The 19,592-nt window shown below is 40.1% G+C and overlaps 1 protein-coding gene across 2 annotated transcripts in view; it reads right to left on the bottom strand.

Annotated features, from left to right (window-relative positions):
• Positions 1–19,592, bottom strand: part of KDM3A (lysine demethylase 3A) — a 28,542-nt gene that overhangs the window by 7,377 nt on the left and 1,573 nt on the right. For both annotated transcript variants that reach the window (XM_021396575.1, XM_021396576.1), the window contains exons 3-15: positions 17,893–18,048; positions 15,637–15,747; positions 13,904–14,006; positions 12,866–12,990; positions 12,309–12,381; positions 12,136–12,224; positions 9,748–9,899; positions 8,085–8,647; positions 6,766–6,967; positions 4,749–4,963; positions 2,211–2,363; positions 1,992–2,087; positions 1,535–1,662 (exon numbers count right to left, since the gene is read on the bottom strand). In XM_021396575.1, the coding sequence (XP_021252250.1) occupies positions 1,535–1,662; positions 1,992–2,087; positions 2,211–2,363; positions 4,749–4,963; positions 6,766–6,967; positions 8,085–8,647; positions 9,748–9,899; positions 12,136–12,224; positions 12,309–12,381; positions 12,866–12,990; positions 13,904–14,006; positions 15,637–15,747; positions 17,893–18,048 (2,166 nt within the window). The remainder of the gene's footprint in view (positions 1–1,534; positions 1,663–1,991; positions 2,088–2,210; positions 2,364–4,748; positions 4,964–6,765; positions 6,968–8,084; positions 8,648–9,747; positions 9,900–12,135; positions 12,225–12,308; positions 12,382–12,865; positions 12,991–13,903; positions 14,007–15,636; positions 15,748–17,892; positions 18,049–19,592) is intronic.

Raw genomic sequence — 19,592 nt, 5'->3', positions numbered from 1 at the left:
TCCATCTTCATGATAACCAAAGAAAGCTGTTTCCCACATGCACTTTCTGGGATTGCTTTGGGAACCAGCTACAATTTTAACAGCTGCTCTCTTGCTATTCTAGTAATAGCTTACATTCAGGACTAAGCTGGAGGTCTAGCTTGCTAGCTTAAAACACGTAGGAAGAGCACCTCAATTTTCATCTCCAAGTTGCAAAAATCTACTAGCTCTAAAATACAACTGCATGTGAATGCAGCTCCAGCCTGGGCAGCAGAACCCAAGCACAGAACCCCGGTACATCTCCTAGACAGCTGAGTTACCTATTTATTCGGAGCTGCTGTTAGCAGGCTAACCAGAACTACTGCTTTGGCCTGGAATTTCTGCACGGCTGGCTATATTACTCCTTCCTGCTCAAAGATTATCCAAACAAGAAGTTACTGTATGTATTTATTATTGCCACATTCTTTATACCACATCTTAATGACTGCTGATGCTTGGTGAGAATTCCGAACATGACATAGTATAAAATGCCTCAAACTTTATTAAAAGTTATCCCCACTGTGCCACAATACAGAACAAAAGTTTCTTATTTTACAGAAATAGAGGAATTTCAATGCAGCTGTTTGTCCAGAGCCACATGGGACATTCTGAGAAACAGAAGACCCAAGCGAGGTCAGTCACATGCTGACTTTTTCACTACATAGCCATCTTCCTTGCTCTTAATACTTGACAATATTCCACACCTCTTCTGTGGACTACCAGGCAAAAATGAAGTTCAGCCTGCTTCTTGGACACAAGATGTATTTATTCTCAAAATAAGTTTATGAATAAGCATATATAAAATACACTGCTTCCTTCTAATGCTGCAAAACTAGGCCATTAACGTGCACGTATTTTGGAAAGTTAGAAAATACTACAACTGTTTACAAATCACCATCCACTACATGAAAGCCTTCTCACTCTTTCCACAGCAATTAAGATTAGTTACTGAGGTAAATCACTAAGCCAACCCAAACTCTATGGTGTTTTTCTGCTTGTTTGTTAATAAAACAAGCAACAAAGTTCCCACCAGGATCCTAGAGAAAGCAGTGCTCCTCCACACTGCTCTAGTCCTTGCAACTTTATCCATATTCAGCTCTTCTATGCATTCAGTACTTTCCTACCCTACTACTTCTTTCAGGTGCTGCACATACTACATCTCCAGGACACAAGGGCTAGCCTGCACCCCCAGACATTACCCCCATCTTTGTCGTTAAGACTCCTTAAAGTCCTCCTAGTTTAATCCCATGTTTTTACTGAGGAAATGGGGAAACAGCCAGAATACTCAGAACCAAACTCACAAACACTTTTCAAGAGTAGGTCACTCATCACGTTACCAGTTGGCAAAAGGGCCAAATAAGACTTCCCCCAAAAGTGAACACCAAACAAAAATCCAGCAGTGGTCAGGACTGGCATGCCTGTGTCAGTTGCCACTGGCTTCAAACACGGGTAGGCTGAGGCAAACCTATGAGTATTTCAGCAGCACAGACAGCAGGGAGAGACAACACAGCAATACCTGTTTTGAATCCTCCTTTAGAGTTGGCTTTGACAGCGCCTTGAACTGTTTATTTGCACAGGGGCAGTTTGCCTTTATTCCCCATTTTGTCCTTACAGAGTGAACAATATCACCAACATCATAGAGTGCTGAAGGAAAAAAAGAGTAATTCTTAATGAGCTTACTTAATTAGGACATTCAGCAAGTTTTAAAGAAGTTGTGTATACTACTCAGTTGAACAATTGTAAAGTTCATCTCTAAACACTGCATTTCACTACTTGTTTGTAAAGGTCAAGATAATGAAACAGTAGCAAACACACAAGCTGTTCCAGTTCATGCATTCAAACCTGTTGACAATAAAATTAAGCTTTGACTAACATTAAAATTAAAAAAAGCTACTTAGCACAATACCAACAGCATAGAAAAGACAGCAAAAGGCTACAACTTTTCTTCCTTCGCCAGTCAATTATTTAAGTACCTCTTCCAGGAATTATTTGTGTAGGCATCAGATTCTCTGGTTCATGCTCCTGCCCCTTCACGCATTTAAACCAGGAGAAAGTATCCGAGTCATCGTCTGTAAAACACAATCGTCGCCTTGTTTTTAATAAGTTGTTCTTACAAGTTGTAAGCTGCATTGTACATTCAAAGCACAGGTTCTTCCCACTCCCCCTTTGTTTGAAGCAATACGCACTCCCACCTTCGTGGATGCCTTTCTTCCTCATCCTGTAGCAATCGACACACACGCCAAAGCCGCACTTGGAGCAGACCCAGTGGAGGTTGAAGATTGTGGTGTCACACACGTCGCACATCTCTCGCACTCCACGAACTGCACGCTTCCAGGCTACCTGTCCTGTGGGAATTGACAGAATAGGCCCAGGGAGGCGGTTGAGTCACCGTCCCTGGAGGTGTTCAAGAAACATTTAGCTATAGTGTTGAGAGACATGGGTTAGTGGGGTTATTGGTGGTAGGTGGATGGTTGGACTGGATGATCTTGTAGGTCTTTTCCCACCTAGCTAATTGTATGATTCTATGAAGTGTTAGTTTAAATTAAGAAACTAAATGCTGAATGCTTTGATACAAGAAAGGCTCGGTCTTGTTCTCTACTGGAACTCCAAACCAAGCCTTTGCAGACAGATTCAGAAGAAGCACATCTAAAATGGTCTGAACTATCAAGATCATTTTGCTTTCTCTTGTGCAGCTCTGACTACACCTATTACTCCTGATACGCATTTGACCACGTTAACATGCACACTGTTGACACTCCCTTAAGTGGAAATTGTACAGCTGCCCTAAAGAATCCTTAAGTTGCTATTAGCAAGCTAGGCTTAATGCTTAACATGCTACAGTCAGCTTGGATTTGTCCCCTACTCTTCTTTTTTAGGAAGTTTTCTACGTTACAGGTGTGCATCAGAAGAGTTCTGATTTGTGCAACTGACCATCGCTGGTTAGGTTCTCACGTACCCATAATATTTCACCTTCTCACTCTCCAAGTCACTCCCTCAAATCATTTTCCCCCTTCCAATTGTCTGTCCTCAGGCTCTACCTAACACAGACTTGCCCAAAGCACTTCCCTGGCACTAGCTCCTCTATTGCTGAGCACCAGCAAACTCTTTCTTCACAGTCACTCTTCCTGCCTCACACCTGGGGGTCCAGAAAGAAGGGGCTCACCAAGATACACTACGGAGTGCAAAAGCATTCAGACGCCGTTCCTCAGTGAGTGCTATCAAACAAACTTACATTTTGGCAGAGATCAGTTTGTCAGAGCCAGAGTTTTTAGGAAAAGGTATAATTTGAACTGAACCCTGCCAAGGAAAGTTTACCACAACTTCAACTCTAGGTGGTAGCTTTTTCCTATGCCAACTAAGTGAGCACTCTTTCACTGAGCTGTTTAAAGGAAAGAGAGTATCTAGACTCTAAAATATTGCCTTCCTACCCAGGGCTTTAAAAACATTTCCATTTTCATGAAATTGAGTTCCCTTACTTTTAACAGCCAGGGTTATAAACAAGCAAAGAGAGAATTCAATAGCTCCTTTGAAACCAACTCCAGAACAGACATGCTGACATGTGGGCTTTATAGGTATGCTACTAGATGCTTTCTCTGCTATTAAAAAAAAAAACAACAAAAAACCACACATTCTTAGTTTCATGAATCCCCCCCCCCCCCTCCGAAATTTCAACCTTCTGAAGTTGTTTTGATATTCTAGCCTGTATCCTTCTCTAGCTCTCAATACTTTGGCTTCACAGGCCGGGATGTGTTCTAGTTGAAATGAAATACAGAGCTTGCAGATTCCAAGTACTTCAGGGCAGGACCTCACAGCAAGCATTTCTGAAATATTTAACAAGTCTTCCTTCCTGCTTCTGAAAGGTGGTCAGTCCAATTAAGCTTTTCTCCTTCTATTCAATACCTTGCAATGACTGGTAAACCAACATGATCCCTATATAAAGTCAATACTACTCAGAATGAACAAGACATCGGGTAGACACTTTTCTAAGCTGTACTGCTTCTGTCATGTAGTTATAATCCAAAACGAAACCATCATTATTTTAAGAGCCATTCTATTTCGAGAAGCAATTACACAAGTTCACAACGCCTCCCATTTAGTTGTTCATGTTCAGTTGTGGCCAAAAACCTACGTCCTATGATGCAAGCTTTGCCTTGTTGGCACTGATGGAGCTCTGCAGCCAGTTACCCCACCAGTAACACCTCTGGGCAAACCCCAGTAGGGCTGTGTGCAGAGCTTCCTGAAGCAGGCCTACTGGAAACTGATCCATTTTGGATGGAGGGAAAAGAAACATTTATTTACTGACTTTACAGGTAGCATTCGGTCTAGTGCACAAATAAAATAACAGCAAAACAATCTACCAGAATCAACAGGAAAGAATAATTTTACTTACATATTAAAAACAGATCGCTGTCAGCTGCCTGTTGTTTTAGCCTTTTCTTAAAGACACTTCATTTCATAACAGAACTACACTTTCCCTTCAACAGGAAATAGAACTCTATAAATTGAGAATTACTCTGACAAACATGAAAGAATTATGTTCCCCTCCATAACCAAAAAGCTGTTAAAACTAGTTCATGCTGGATCTTAATCTTCCTCTGAGCACAGAGGGCAACACTGAAGACTGCGACGACATTTCCAAACGCTTACAACGTATTTTCACACAGGTCAAAAGCTTCAAGTTTCACAAGGAGTTATTAAGGTAGGGGTGATTTAATACAAAGTGATCTTACTGTGTGGTTCAATTGTGGACATAACTTCCTTTTCAGATATTACCAGCTGACAAAAGTGGTCTCCAATGTTGGCTAGGATATACTTCGCTGTGTCGAGATCCAGGCCTACAACGTTTTTTGATAAAGGCAGCCACAGGCTAATAGCCTCAGGGTCATACTTATTGGGAGTTAAGAAGCCTTCCTCACGCAGTATCCCATGCTTATTGAACTGCAACCTATGAAGAGAGCAGGGAAGAAAGAGAAAGACATCACCTCAAATGTTTCATGAGCTCACATTCCCGCCAATGAGTCAATGCCTGTATTGCACACATGTGCACCACACGTCAATAGTTTGACACAGCAGTTGCAAAGGACACTGCTAAATGTACTTGTCCTAAGTGCTAGACATGCTTAATATACTGCTTGTTTAAAAAAAACTTAAAGAAATTGGTGTTTTGGGTCTAGGCAGTAAGGTAGATTTCCTAAAGATCTTTTTATTCATGCAAAAACTATCAGGTTAACATCATTTGAAAACCGTGTATCTACTAAGGATCATATGCAGAGGAAGCGACAATACAAGCTTCACCTAGAACAAACTACAGCTCACAGAAGAAATCAGAACATAAACATTATTTAAACCAATTAATTAATTAATTAAAACCAATCCATTTTCTACAGCAAAGTTTGAATAAGAGATGCTCGGGAGCAATTCCAATAGTCAGGAGGAGATCTGTATTGTTAGTAGCTTCTTAAAGAAAAAAAAATCAGGAGTTACATCCACGTTTTCAGGAACCTTTTTACTAAGCACTCTAGAGAGAAGTTGACATCTGATGACAACGCGTGCTCACGACACCGCTATGAGCGGCAAGAAAACGTTGGCAACCGATGTCACAAAGAGAACAGCAATTTTCAGGCTCTGACAATTTCACATTCAAGAAACGTGGATAGTTCCACTGGCTTTGACTTCTAAACTGAAGGACTCAGGCATTCTGATGCTTCTTTGAACTGATATGAACTGGGTCATACCTACCCCAAGACGCAACAACATCTGAACTCAAGATCAAACAGTTCATGGATGAAGTTAATGCTACTCCAACACAAAAGAAAGGACACATTAAAAGCCATCAAACACCGTGGTTTGACAACATCCACCCTGGGCTTACAGATATGCTTCAAGTAGCATTTCAAAGCCTTTTCTGAAATGGTTATTTATTTGTCTTAAGAAATAAAGAGAAAACATCCAAGAGACCTCGGCTGTTCAGCTAGAGAAGCAGGCTCATAGGGACACAGGGGATCTGAAGGTGCAGATCAGGTTTGGAACGTGGCAGCAGCGCTCAGCAGTCACTGGGTTTTCCCCAAAGTCACCCTGCCCGCCCTCCTTGAAATCCAGTAAGCACACCGACTAAAGAAGTGGTGCAATACTCAAGTGGAAGGCAGAACGAAAAGATGAAGCAATGCAACAAACTGTTTTGCCCCTTGCTGTTTTAGTTCTCTGGACTGAAAGCCTCCGGTCACTTGTTGCAACTCTTCCGTAACTGCAGAATATGTCTAACATTTCACACTTCCAACTGCTAAATGCTGAGAGACATGGAGTCTAACCTCCCAGTACTATCAAGCTGAAGCATTCAAACTACACTCAAGTTATCCCGCTGGCACTCAGCCCAGAATAGCAAAATAAACAGCTCAAAGTCCTGCCAAAATATTTTCTACTCAAATGAAGCAGTTATAAAAATTTTTTAAGTGCTAGAAAAATGCAGGGAACTTCTCATTGGATAGGAATACCAGGCTTATAGCTTGATAGCTACACACTGACATCCAGCAGTTTTAAACCAGAGATCTACACAAAACCGTGCTGAGGAAAAAGCTGGTTTTCATCTGGCCTGGGAAAAGATGATCCATGTTATAGCTAACAGTGAGAATCCAATAGCGCTCCTTCCACAAAAGTAAGAAAAGAGGTCGGACATGAAATTCCAACAAGCGACTTGTTATTCACACTGAAAGAATACCAAGATCTACAGACACTCAGTACTGATCTTACCTTCTAAAGTGAAAGAATCGACAAAAGACAGTGGAATCTTTCTGGTCTTTGTTCTTTCGATAACTGTCCAGGCGGCATTCCCTGCATTTATGCAAGTGCGGTGCGATATTGTTGCAGGACCCATCCTGCACAAAAGCTTCTCCACTCTGCTGCAGCTTCTTCACTTTAGCAGCATCTGCTAAAATTGACTTGCGAACTATTACTGTAGGGAAGAGTAGCGAGGGTTACACAAGCTGTACTAATCAGTTCGTTATAGGAACGTGCAAGCCAATGTCTTCAAGTGACAAACAACCCGTCAACTTTTCTTACACGTTCCACATTACATTAAAAGAAAGTAATTGTAAAATATTTGCAGTCAGCAGGAACTTTCTCAGTGGAGGTATAGTCTGAGGACCCAAATTTAACACCCTTCCACAGCAAACTTTTGAAGGAGTGCCTGCATTCACTGAAAGCACTTCAACTATCAGGGCTTGAGAACCTGCCTGTGGAGTGGACCAGGGCACGAATCAGAAGTCATGAAGACGGAAGTACAACCAGGCTCTTTCTTAGCCTGTTTCTCCCAAAGTGGGATGGATTTCAGCACCTTACTATAACAGATAGCAAGCATCTCTCTTTCTCCCACATCGCACGTGAAAGCTAGCAGGGCTCAGTGACTGCTTGGCTGGCTGCTCATCCATGCTAGCTGCAGAACAGCACATGGTAGTCCAAGACCAAGCAACGTGAGTTTGGAAAGAAAGAGATGGGTGCATAGGGAGAGTGCTAGAACCCAGCTACAGTGTTTGATGCAGTGCACAAGACACACCATCAGCAATCCAGTTCTTTAAATAACCACTGCCTTTCCCATTCTGCCTCATGTAGAAAACTCAAAGCGCTCAGCAAGTGGAACTGGGCCACAGATAACACAGACACAAGGCAGCTTTTTAGTTTTGTTTGAGAACAGTTATTGAATGGAAGCCCTTCTCGATTAAAGCTCCGCTGAGAACAACGCCCATCTCTCATAATGCTTTTTTAGCAGCAGTCCTCAATTTCATAAAGCAGTCTCTTTAGATCATCAGCATCTGCCTTCCAGACAGAACCTTGCTCATGTAACCTGCTTTGTCATGCTGATCTTGCACGCTCTGTAATAATTTTGCTTGTTCTTTCCATCTAGCAGGAAAAATATCTTTCTCAATTTAACCCATAAATGACTTAAATTCCAGATCACTAACTAACAAAATTCAAATTACCATTTTCGTCTATGTTTCAAAGAATATACTTGCATGAAATTATACAGAAACAAAGATACCTTCAAATGACAGGAGGTTTGAAGAAATACTCACCATTATCCTGGATCTTGGTACTCCCACTCCAAAAGCTTTCATTTTCATTTCTCTCATAAAAAGCCTCATTTGAATTTCTCCTAACAAAAAACTCCATGTCTACATGTTCATCCACCTTGTTTCCTTTTTGGCTGTTACAACCACCATGTGATTTAACTCCACACTCAGTAAAAGGGAGAAGGTGAGCATCTGACGTCGAGGGCCTACAATCTAAAGTCCTCTGCAGTTCAACAGTGCTATTGACTCTTGGTATTGCTAGGGAAGAGTTAAGATGTTGCAAGGGTTTTGCAGAAATGCACTCTTTTGGAAAGTTTGTTGTGGGCTTCAGAATAGGTTCATTTACATTTTTCAGGCTGGTTTCTTTTCCATTAGTCGAATCAGTCAAGGATGAGGATCTTGAAGTTGTCAGGGAGGTATATTTACCATTTTGATCGTTAATATTTTGCGTTTGTTCTTTAGCTATATATGTCACTTTAGGAAAGACTGTCAGATTTTCCTTCAATGGTTTTATTCCAGCATTAAGACAAGAGGGATGGACTTCTGGTAAGCTTCGTCTACACGTGCTGAAAGATAACATGAAATAGTCAGACACAGGTGTCAAACAAACCGAGGCATCAGTTTCTCAATACTAGTCGCATTTCAATCTTGGAAGAAATTTAATCATGTATTTCTGATATTCAAAAAGGTAAAATTTTGTGCAAAGTTCAATAGGTTTGTGATTGACTTTTTCCTTTTATTATTATAAGTGCTGTAACCAAATACTCAAGCTCTACATACATGTGGATCCACCCCAGTTTAGCTACACAGTAGCTACTCCACTACCTTTTCCCACAACAAAGTTACTTTCTCATTATCACCATGGAACAGCTCTATAACCAACTGCATTCACTTGCATGTCTGCCTTAGATGACTCTAAGGCTCCAAGAACTTCAGCATGGACAGTGGTTCTGCTTGGCACTACATCTAAAGATGTAGTGAGTACCGAGACAGTAAAACTGTTCCCACACAAAAAGATCAGAAGAAATGTCATGCTTGCTGCAAACCAATATTGCTTCTTGCAAAGCTAATACACAACACTTATTTTTCCTACCACACCGTTTCTACTATATATGTTAATCTTTGTGATAGAACTGTAGGCACAGATACACAATTCTAACCTTTAAAGATTGCTAGATGAGAAAGAACTGTGGTTTACCCTCAGCAAAAACAGTTACACTTTTCACACTTGCTCTAGTTGGAAAATTGAATAAAGCAATTTGTATCTGAGACTTTCCTCTGACTGAAAAATGCCTTGACTATACGATTCCTAGAGCTAGTTTTATCATGGAAACACAGGATCAACTCAAACTTGTTCAAGGAAAGTTTGGAGTGGTAACCTGAGTACTGGAAGATTTTAAGCCCAGAGGGACATCTTCCAGGCTTCTACAAGTAATAAGCAAGTTTAAGACCAACATAAATTGGTGTTGAACAGAAATATAACGGAAGACCCACACTTAATTTGCAAGCAGCTAGCCTACAGGACACCTGTCTGAAGCTGTTCCAGTGCTGCAGAAGATGTGAGTTACTGCACTTCCTTAAAAAACAAACAATGTTCAACCTGCTACAAACTTGAGTTACTTTTGAAGGAAAAAAAAGTCCATGCAAGCGTGAACTGATTTCTTACCCCTGAGGAGTTTCCGCGCCAAGATTGGGAGGAGAGTTAGCTGGCAGGGGCAAGCCTTGATGCCTTTGGTCTTTATTAGCAGGAGTACAACCCAGCAATGCTTCACCAAACACTGTTGGTACTGAGTGCACATGTCCCTGACTCTGAGAAACCTGCAAGGGAGATTTTAATGGTGATGTTCTAAGTGTTCATGACCACCAAAATAAATACCACATTACAAGGTTAAGCTTAAAAAGAGAAGCACATTACTGTTCTCCTCAGCACGCTTAAAAGCTTGAAGGCCATTTCTCATTCAGTCTAAGTTATTTCTACCTAATAGAGCGTCCTTTTAAATCTCAGAGGTTCAGTGAAACATTGCTCCTGCTAATTCATTCCACCACCCTCATCCTTTCGACTACCAACACAGACTTTGAGGGTAGGGAGTGGGTGTAACATTAAGGCAAGAGGATAGAAAGCTCTGCTTTTCTTCGTAACCATCACTGTAATGATCTTCCAAAGTTAGCAGCAGTAACCAGAATTCAGAAATAGCTTTCAGAGCTCACCTGTAAACCTCAGGGAAAATGAAAACTGTGAAGTTAGTCTGATAACATTACCAAAAATCTGTATGTGAACTTCTTTGCAGTGGAAAGAAAATATTTGAAACGGGATTCCAGAAAGCGTTAAGTGAAATAATCCTGTGCAGATTAAGTAACCAGCTTTAGAAATCTACAATTCTTTTAGAAATACGTCAAGCATACCAAATTAACAAGTCTTTAAAAACAGTTGTTTTCCATGGGGCTCCCTCCTCAGCTCTGACATCCATATTCCACTCCCACATACTCGACTTACTGCTGCAAATTGCACTACAGACTCATTACCATCAACTCTAAAGTAGTTCCTTTCTGCTTTGGTATAACACAGCTGTCAGACACATAAACAAGTTCTCAGAAAACCCCCAGAATTTATTAACTCTACATTAGAAATCATATAATAAGTTGTTTGGGTTTTTTTAATAGAAAAAAAGCTATAGATTCAGCTTAACAACCCCATACGATCACACTCCCTCCACTGAAGACCAAGAAACAGTTTTTTTTTCCCCTTATTAGAGAGCACACTCACTTGTCACCATTTTGAGAAAATAGCTGCCAGACATTTCCTAAAGAGTACAAAGGTCATAAAGGATCCACTCCTTGGAAGGAAGACTACAAAACCAGAACTAAATAAATAACTGCACTGCTTTAAGAAAAAAAAAAAACAAGCCATGAATTCAGATCACAGCAACTCTTCTGCAGTACATTTGGAATATGAAATAAAGACTGGCTTTGTGTGTGCCAAGCAAGCTGTTCAGTGGCTGGATATGCAGAAAGCCAAAGAATGGCAAATTGAGAGCCTGAAAACACTAAAGGTACTCAGCCATGAGCTGTGCAGTGGAGTAAGACTGCAGCACGTGAGTTACTTCATGCTGCTTTGCTGCACACTTTCCTCATCAGTAAATACAGGATGGATCACTTGTCATTGAGGAATCCTATCTCGTACTTGTTACCTCCTGCTGCTTCCTTGTGAAGCTGTTGAAGATTTCTATTAGTGATATCCAGGCATCAGCCAAACCCAGATAGTTGGCTCAGCACAGGACCGAGTGCGCAGAAGCTAAGATTCAAAATTTACAAGAATCCAAAAAAAAAAGCCACCCCCTACCATCACCACTTAAGAGATTCCATAAGCTCTTCCATAGCCCTGTCTAAAATATAATTTTGGTCTGAAGCACTCCGACAAAATTACAAGTTAAGTTAGAAGCTCTGTGGCCAAGCCATTATTTTTCATTTACATTTCCATACTTAAGTTACCCAGATCTTCTTTTGGCCTGGAGGAATTTTATTTTATTATTTTTTTCAACTCCCAGCTCACTCACAAAAGAAGTAAATGCAGACATGCAAGTACTAGAAGAGTAGCCACATTCCCCCTTGGTACCAAAGCAACATTCTTCCAGAGTGCTGCTTGTGTACCTTGAATCCTCAGAGCATGCAAACACAGCCACAGGTTTTGGGTTCAAGAATAACATAGTTAAAGAATGAACATGAAAAACAAAACTTATGCACTTGAGAACCACCCTGTGTTTAATCACACTACAGAATACATGACTAGGCAGGCTAACACTAAAGCACAAGGAAGGGGCAAAAAAACAGTTTAAGAAAAAGGAAAACCTGAACTTCAAGGCTTAGTAACTTCTCTGATTACCACAAGGCAAGATATTTCACCCGTGCCTAGACAAGTTTCAATAAACTCAACACATCCTCCAAGGGATTATGTTTATTATTTAACTTTTCTACTTAATCCTTACTTAAGACTGTTCTGAGAAATTACGTGACTGTGTTATGTAACACAGCTGTACATAATGCAGTAAGGCATTACCTCAGGAGAAGACTTTGTGTGTTTGGCATCAACACTTGCACTATTCTCTGATGATTTCCTTTTCACACCCCCAATTCTTTTAGGTTTATCTGGAATAGAAGGTGATCAACATTAGGCTGTTCTAGCACAAGCGTGCTATTTGTCTCTGCAGTACAAACAATAACAGCTCTTACCACATTTTCCATTATTGTCATATATTATTTCCACGTGAATTAACTCTGGATCGAGAGTTTTTAAAGCTGGAATCTTGAAGAGGAACAAAAGATACACAGCCAGTTAGAGATGAAAGTTGTAGTTGGAACGTGTCTATTTTAGATGTTGTGGAAAAAAAGAAGCTTAAATACTTGACTTCTGGATTCTAGGAATGTCAAGCTAAATTTAACAACGTATGATGATGACAGTGCTTCTGCTTGAAAACATGCATGTAAACTGGTGCTTCAGAGCACTGTCTACAAAGTAAGGAAAAAAGGATCAGATGTTTGTAATGCTCTTCATAAAGAATTTGCAGGTCTCCTTTCTATCGTGCAGATAGCCACTTATTTGACAGTCGTGCCAGCAGCATCAAGTAACACAGAAACACTTTGGAGTAATAAAAACCACTGCCCTACAGTGACCTCCACTTTATTTTAGCTAAATGTATTAAGGGCAGAATTTGAAATGGTGTTGATGGCTGTATAAACACACTGCACCCTTTACCCATCTCTGTAAACCCACATCAACTGGTTCTTACCTCCTGACAGTTGACTTCTAGAGTTCTTGTAGCAGGATTACCATTGACAACAACTGCTGTGAACCACTGGGTAGATGGATCCAGGCTATAAATTCTAATTTTTGAACCAATGATATTTTTTCCACCTTAGAAATCAGAGGAAAAAAAAAAAAACAATAAACAAATGAAAACATATGATACACCTAAGAATGAAGGTGCATGAAGACCATCCCATTATACAGGTTCCAACATGAACTAACCAACAGTGCTGTATGCTACATGTAAGTAAAACAAACCAACAACTTAGAGACAACTTCCACATAACTGAGGGGACAAAAAAACAACATGATAAAATTATGTTCCAAATATCTGCTGCCTTTGAATAGGTCAATTAAGCTTTGTGAATCTTCAGACATGCAAATGGAGCTAGGTCTGACCTCCAAATTTCAGATAGTGAGGCAAAGCAGAAGATAAGGAAATTAAAATTCATTTACTGGATGTGGAATTTTCTCCTCTTTACAGCATTGCAAGCGAGGACTCTAAACTGTAATACTTTCCTTGCCGTGGAAGCACATGCAAGAAATGCCTTGCAAGTAGATGACTAAAAAGACACTTGCATGAACCAGTAAGTAAGAATGAGGCCAGCAAAACTAAAACCAACAGTTTAAACTTGACTAGAAGAGTAGTCTCTGTGTAAAGCTTTTGAAATTTAAATGAAAAATAATAAAATCAAGCCACCTAAAAACAACAAGCAATGCCCAGTAATTCATTTCAGCAGGAAATTGCTGTACATTTGATATCTCTTTCACAAGAGTCAGCTCATCTATCCATGCCTAAATCCTACACTTGCTCTTACAATGGAAATACCCAATAGTGAAATTTCCATAATGCTTCATGTTTTACATTCATTGCTCCAATACAAAGTGTAAGCTTTTCAATTTTTTTTAAAAGCTTTCATCCTTGAAACAGATTACTATGGTTTACACCATCAGCACAAAGATTTCCCTTTTGTCTTCAGTATTTATTGAATAATCTTCCTGCTACAGAGCACGCTCGTACCTTGCACCAAGCGTGTTTCATCTAGGTGTTTCTTCACTAAAGCTTGAATTTCTTCATTGACAGTTTGGTCATCCTTAAGAGGAAGCCTGGAACTCTCCACATCCTATTCAGAAGCAAAACATTTCAGTTAGTACTGAGGATAATACTTTTGATTACCAAGAAGTCATGAGTATATAGATGCAATGCACCACTCGTTCATCCAGACCCAACCAGTTTCTCATTATGATATGTTCCTTCAGCTCCCAGCACATCATGCTCCTAGAAGCAGACATCACTTCCTCACCTCTAACCTGGAACCACCATCAGCAAGCCAGTCTAGAGGGAGTTCTCCAGATCCACTTTAACATTGCTCTAAAAACGATCTGGTTTTGTTTTACTGCCTTGCTAATAAGCACTAAGTTTAACTAAACCATTTTTGAAGTTCAGGATTAAGTTCTTTGAAGCAGCAAATACATATTTTCTAAGTAGTCCTGAACAAATGTAAAGGCAAATATTTCAAGTTTTATGTTTCAGTTTGTGTTATGATAATGCCAGGATCCACTGCATCTCAAGACATCATTGTAAAATTTCATCAGAATGAAAATAGAGACAGCTATGCCTGAACTGTTCATAGCTATTTAGCACTACGTATTTATCCTTTTTATGTTGTTTTTTTTTTACTTTTTTTTTTTCCTCCAATCTAAAATAAGCTCTTTGACAACATGATTCTGTGACTTAGAATTGACTCCAAAAACAGAATTGGAAAGCAAGTTTTTAGCCATGGCTCAGAGTGCCAATACAAAAGGATTATATATATATATATTTTTTTTTTGCCCAAAGCACTGTTCTCATGCTTGTAAGAAGCAGAAGTCTCAGGAGCTAGCAGTCAAAGAACTGTTGTTTAAGAGGCCAGAAAAGCAGCTTGTTCCACTGCAGTATTGAGATGAGGCTTCCATGTAAAGAAGTCTTTATTTGCTCTTTGAGCCAACATGGGCAAGATGACAATCTACAAGCTACACTCAGCTTTAAGGGATTCCTATGCTAGCTTCTCAGGATACAGCCTTCTTGCTGACCTTCAGCAGGTCCAAGTAGTTGAACATTAACAACAGCGCTATTAGCAGTCTCAACATGGGACATCTATCACTCATTTCATTCATGCTGTTTACAGGTCTTAAGAGCAGTTTTCTAAAACAGGTTAAATCCTTTATCAGCAGCAGATAGTATTCCTCAAAATGCCTTACCAGCCATTCACGTGGGGCAATTGTTTCAACCTGTGTCTGCCTAATTTCCACTAACAAGTTCTCCTCTGGGTGCTCAATAAAGGTATTATAACACAACCATCCCATTTACATCCTGCCTGCCTCCACAGTTGTTTAGGATTACAAGTCATGTGTTTCCATTAAGCAGGAAGATTTATTCCAGACATGTCTGCAATTCCTTTCACAGCCATAGCACTCGTGTTCACAAGACAAAAGGAAATATTCCACATTAACCCTCTATCATCAACATGATGCAAGCGCTGTCACCTGAGCTGAATGACTGCCCTAATACACTCCCTCACACAGCTGCCTTAAATGCCTGTGTCCTGGACATGCACATTACATTCAGAACTGGTATTTAAGAGTTATGGCAATAGATACCTACCCCAAGTTCTCACCTGTCTAAAGTCTGCATCTAGGATATATTAACTTCAGATATCTTAAATACCAAAAAAAAGATTTATATTCTACTTCTATAATGCCACACAAAGTTACCTGAATGGGCGTCAGAAGGTCTTTAGAAAGAAAAACACATTTCTCTTCACCAAGATAGCGTATTGAAACCATTGGTCCCAGACCAGCTTTGTCCACTAAGGATTTGTAAGTCTAGAAAAGTGACAAGCATTTTCTTAGAAGCACAGAAAGGTCTCATTTCGCATATTCATTTTTACAGAAATAAATTCAGTTTTGCATCCATTCCCCTGTTAAGGTCTCGCATCGACATGCAACTGTCGAAACAAAGCAAGCTCCTAATAATATTTCTCATATCAATCTAATAAAGAAGTGACCAGATTATACTTGAAATTCATTGCATTTATTAGAAAGAGTAAAGGATTCAGTCCAGGTAGCTGCCACTGGTCATCATTAACCACTCATCTTAGCATGAAGATTTTACTAGTACGAAGAGTTCCAACAGGGGACATGCTGATGTAAACCCTCCAGAGTGCATGTGGTAGAGTGGGGAAAAAACTAGCAAATCACTGACAGCTTGCTGCAGAGCTCACATTTAAGTTCTCAAAACTCACACAACATTGACAGTATGCTGAAGCCTTAATTGAGGCGTGTGTGACAGCTTAGATAGCCTCATAGTTATCATACTGCTCCTGTCCAATGATGTCCTCAGGTACACCAAGGGCTTTGAAAGCAGCCATGAAACAAAAATCTCCTTGAAAAGCTTCTGAAATGTCTTAACATGTGCAAGGTTAAACTCTGTCTAACCTCCAGTTAACAGCTCTGAGTGGGTACACATCAGGAACGCCACAGGCAGTAAGAGCAACTCCTCCCTGTGTGGAAGGTACATGTATGCATCATTTACAAGGGAAAAAAAAGGAAAATAGTTCTGATAAAGTACATGTGGGGTTTCTAAACTGATCAAGCAAAGATTTTCTTTGCTGGTGTTGCTTTCAATTCAGTTAAGACAGCACTGCCAAAGGGGCAATATCATCATAAGTGGAAGAGGAGCTGTTCCAAGAGCAATGGACAGTACAACAGTTCTACCCTACACTTGATTCAATTGTTGTAATCAAGATTTGTTTAATTAAATTCCCTTTTTATGACTTGCACTTCTTGTGACTCTTCCTTTCCTTCCTTGTTTAGTGAGAAATGGAGGAAAAATCTTCTTTGCCAAGGTAAGCTCCAATATTGTGCTTTACTTTAAGCTACATGGCTCCTACAATGAGCTTCTAACACGTACATGGCGTGAACTGACCCTTTATACACATCAGTGAAGGAAATCTCACACATAAAACAAAGGTGAGTATCCATTCAGAACAGTTTAGACACACAGAAACAAGCAGGTCTTCAGAACGTCGCATCAGCAAATCTATTAGTAGAAATACTAATGCTGCAAAGCTAAGAAAAGAATATCAAGGAGTCATTTCTCCACTTCCTCTCCCACTCTGTTTAGCTCTACTTCCAACTAATGTCTGCTCAGATTAGTTCTGCTTAAGACAAACCTCAGCTAAAACAGCAACACAAATTATGCTACATACCTCACGCCTAGCAAACTTAAGAGCATTAAATATGAACTACAACTTCAGCATAACTGAAGTTGAGCAGATCTCCATCTTTGTTTAGTTCACAACTGCTTTTATGAGCAGCAATATCCAAAGTAGTCCAGTAAAACTATACTGATGGAATACATTAACCAAGAAAAATTCTTCTCACCTCTACTGGCTGATCTGCACAACCAGCCATGCATGGCAGTTGCTGGAAGCTTAGATTTCTGGCTTGGACAGTGTTGCTCTAGTTTTCATGCATATAAAAACCTGACCTCAGAAGTGATCCGTGGCAGTCAGCCAATATTTAAGAGTTATTCAAATTACTTTTGTCTCAGATCAGAAATCACTGAAGAATTAACAGTACTTGATGCAAAGTAAAGCAATGGTTTAAGGTAAAAATATAGGCTTCTGTAGAAATCTGTTCTGTGTCCTTTTTCTCTCTGTTCTTAACCACAATTTCATGAAACGTGAAGCTAGAGGGAGAAGGAATTCACTCTCTACAGAACAGTAGTCTGGGAGAGAAGCAAAATCTTGAAAATTTGTCCCTATATCCCCAGACAAAACAAAACAACTTAAAAATGCTTACGAGCTCTGCCTCACTCTGTACAAAGAGCTACAGATTCCCTGCATTTTATACATAAGGCTACACAAGTGACACCGTACTTGAGAAATTCACACTTGTAACAAGCAAAACTATCCTTAGAAGACAGAAGAGCAGAACCAAAGTGAGTAAGGCCAGCTGTATACTTGCCATTGCAGGCCACTGGACAGGCGACATAGAACCGCCGTGAGATCTTCTTTCTGCTAACACCAGCTTTTGCTCCACGAGGAATACCTTCATTTTTGGGCTGTAAACTTCTATCCATCTTCTTTTTTCCCATGACTCATCATCAAATTCTACACAAATCTACAGAAAGGGAGTAAAGCGAAAGAGTGAGTAACCTCCTTAATATTCAAGCACGTGCAAGATAGAAATGATAAAGAATTTCTTCTGAAAAATCATTTAAATGAAAGCATGAATGTTGCCTTTCTGTCATACAATTAAGCAATCACTAAAGCATCCTACACTGACTTAGTATTTTATAAGTGTAGTTAACGTTAACTGGTTTGTCATCATTACTGTCACATAAAGCATTAATATTCCCATTAACCTCCCCATCTCAAACAATCCTCTGCTGATCAAGGACAGTTAACTGTGTTAGCTCTAAAACCTGCGTTTACAGACAGGGGAAAAGAAGCAAACAAACAAACAAGGACCATATCCTACAGCAGCACATGCCTCTTCCACAAACTTTAATTCAGAGCACTTGCAGACAACCTGTTTTTCCAGAAATGTTTTACGAGCAAGTCCCAAAGAATAACTTCAGCGATTTTATTGAAAGCACAAGTACCAGCATGCCAGTGAAGGACATCAAATAATACAGTGTGAAGAAGGTCATTTCCTGCCTGCTTTCAACTGGTGTTTACCCTTGCAAATCTCTGAAGCATACATACCAACTGCTGAAGAGGAAAGCAGCTGTCACTACATGGCAAAAACATGGTGAGTTCGACCAATTTCAAGAGTGGCATTACTATCCTCCCATAACAACATGCCAAGATGATCCAAAGATTGAGGGGGAAAAGCCCACACAGATAAACCCTTGCCTGACTAAAGGAATTTAGAGAACAATACCTTCAGAAGTATGCCTCCCTGTTTCCATCAACTATCCCTATCTTAAATATAGCATTTAACTGGTTCACTCTTAAAGAGTAACCGAGCAACTCCTGGAGACTTCCCCTTTGCCTCTTCCCTTGCAGGGAAGCTAAACAAGTAGAAGCACGCACACAAAATGGCATTATCACACCCAGGAGTTGTAGGACTAATGGGCACAGAAATGAATTTACTCATTTTCGAGTTCATAGAAACAGTGAAAGAGATAAGCAAACAACACAACTCCCAGAACCAGAAGGACTTGTTTTGTGTGCAGAATGAATGCTGCACAAACAGGAAAATACAGTTGAGAAAATGTTTTCAGAAGTAATTAACCACCCTCCATTTCTGTAGCTAGCGCTTCCTAATGCTATACGAAAAGCAAGATTTGAAATATTATCTTCTACTGCTCCTTTTGATACTTTTCTTCAATCCATCACTACTTCGAGTCTTCCCATACAGTCCTCTAACACAGAGCTGCAATACAAGAAAGGAGGTAGCACGTGTTTTTGGTGCCAAAAGTTCTTCGTGGCTCCACCAGCTACTTCACAACTTCTTTAACACTTTTACCAGAGAACGCACAAAGTTAATCACTGCTTGCAGAACCACCACCAACTCCACAGCACACAGGAAAGCATTAAAGTCCCCAGCAGCATCTGCCCCTCCTCCAAGTCTCAGAGAGGGTCCTTAAGAGCTTTCTGCAGCAAATCCTCCTCACCCCAATAAGGGGAAGGCCATCTATAGGGAAAGCCCCACTGCAG

This window comes from Numida meleagris, chromosome 4 (assembly GCF_002078875.1).
Source record: "Numida meleagris isolate 19003 breed g44 Domestic line chromosome 4, NumMel1.0, whole genome shotgun sequence".
Lineage (NCBI taxonomy): Eukaryota > Metazoa > Chordata > Aves > Galliformes > Numididae > Numida > Numida meleagris.
The sequence above is the reverse complement of the archived record's forward strand: the minus strand, read 5'-3'. Positions and strand labels throughout refer to the sequence as shown.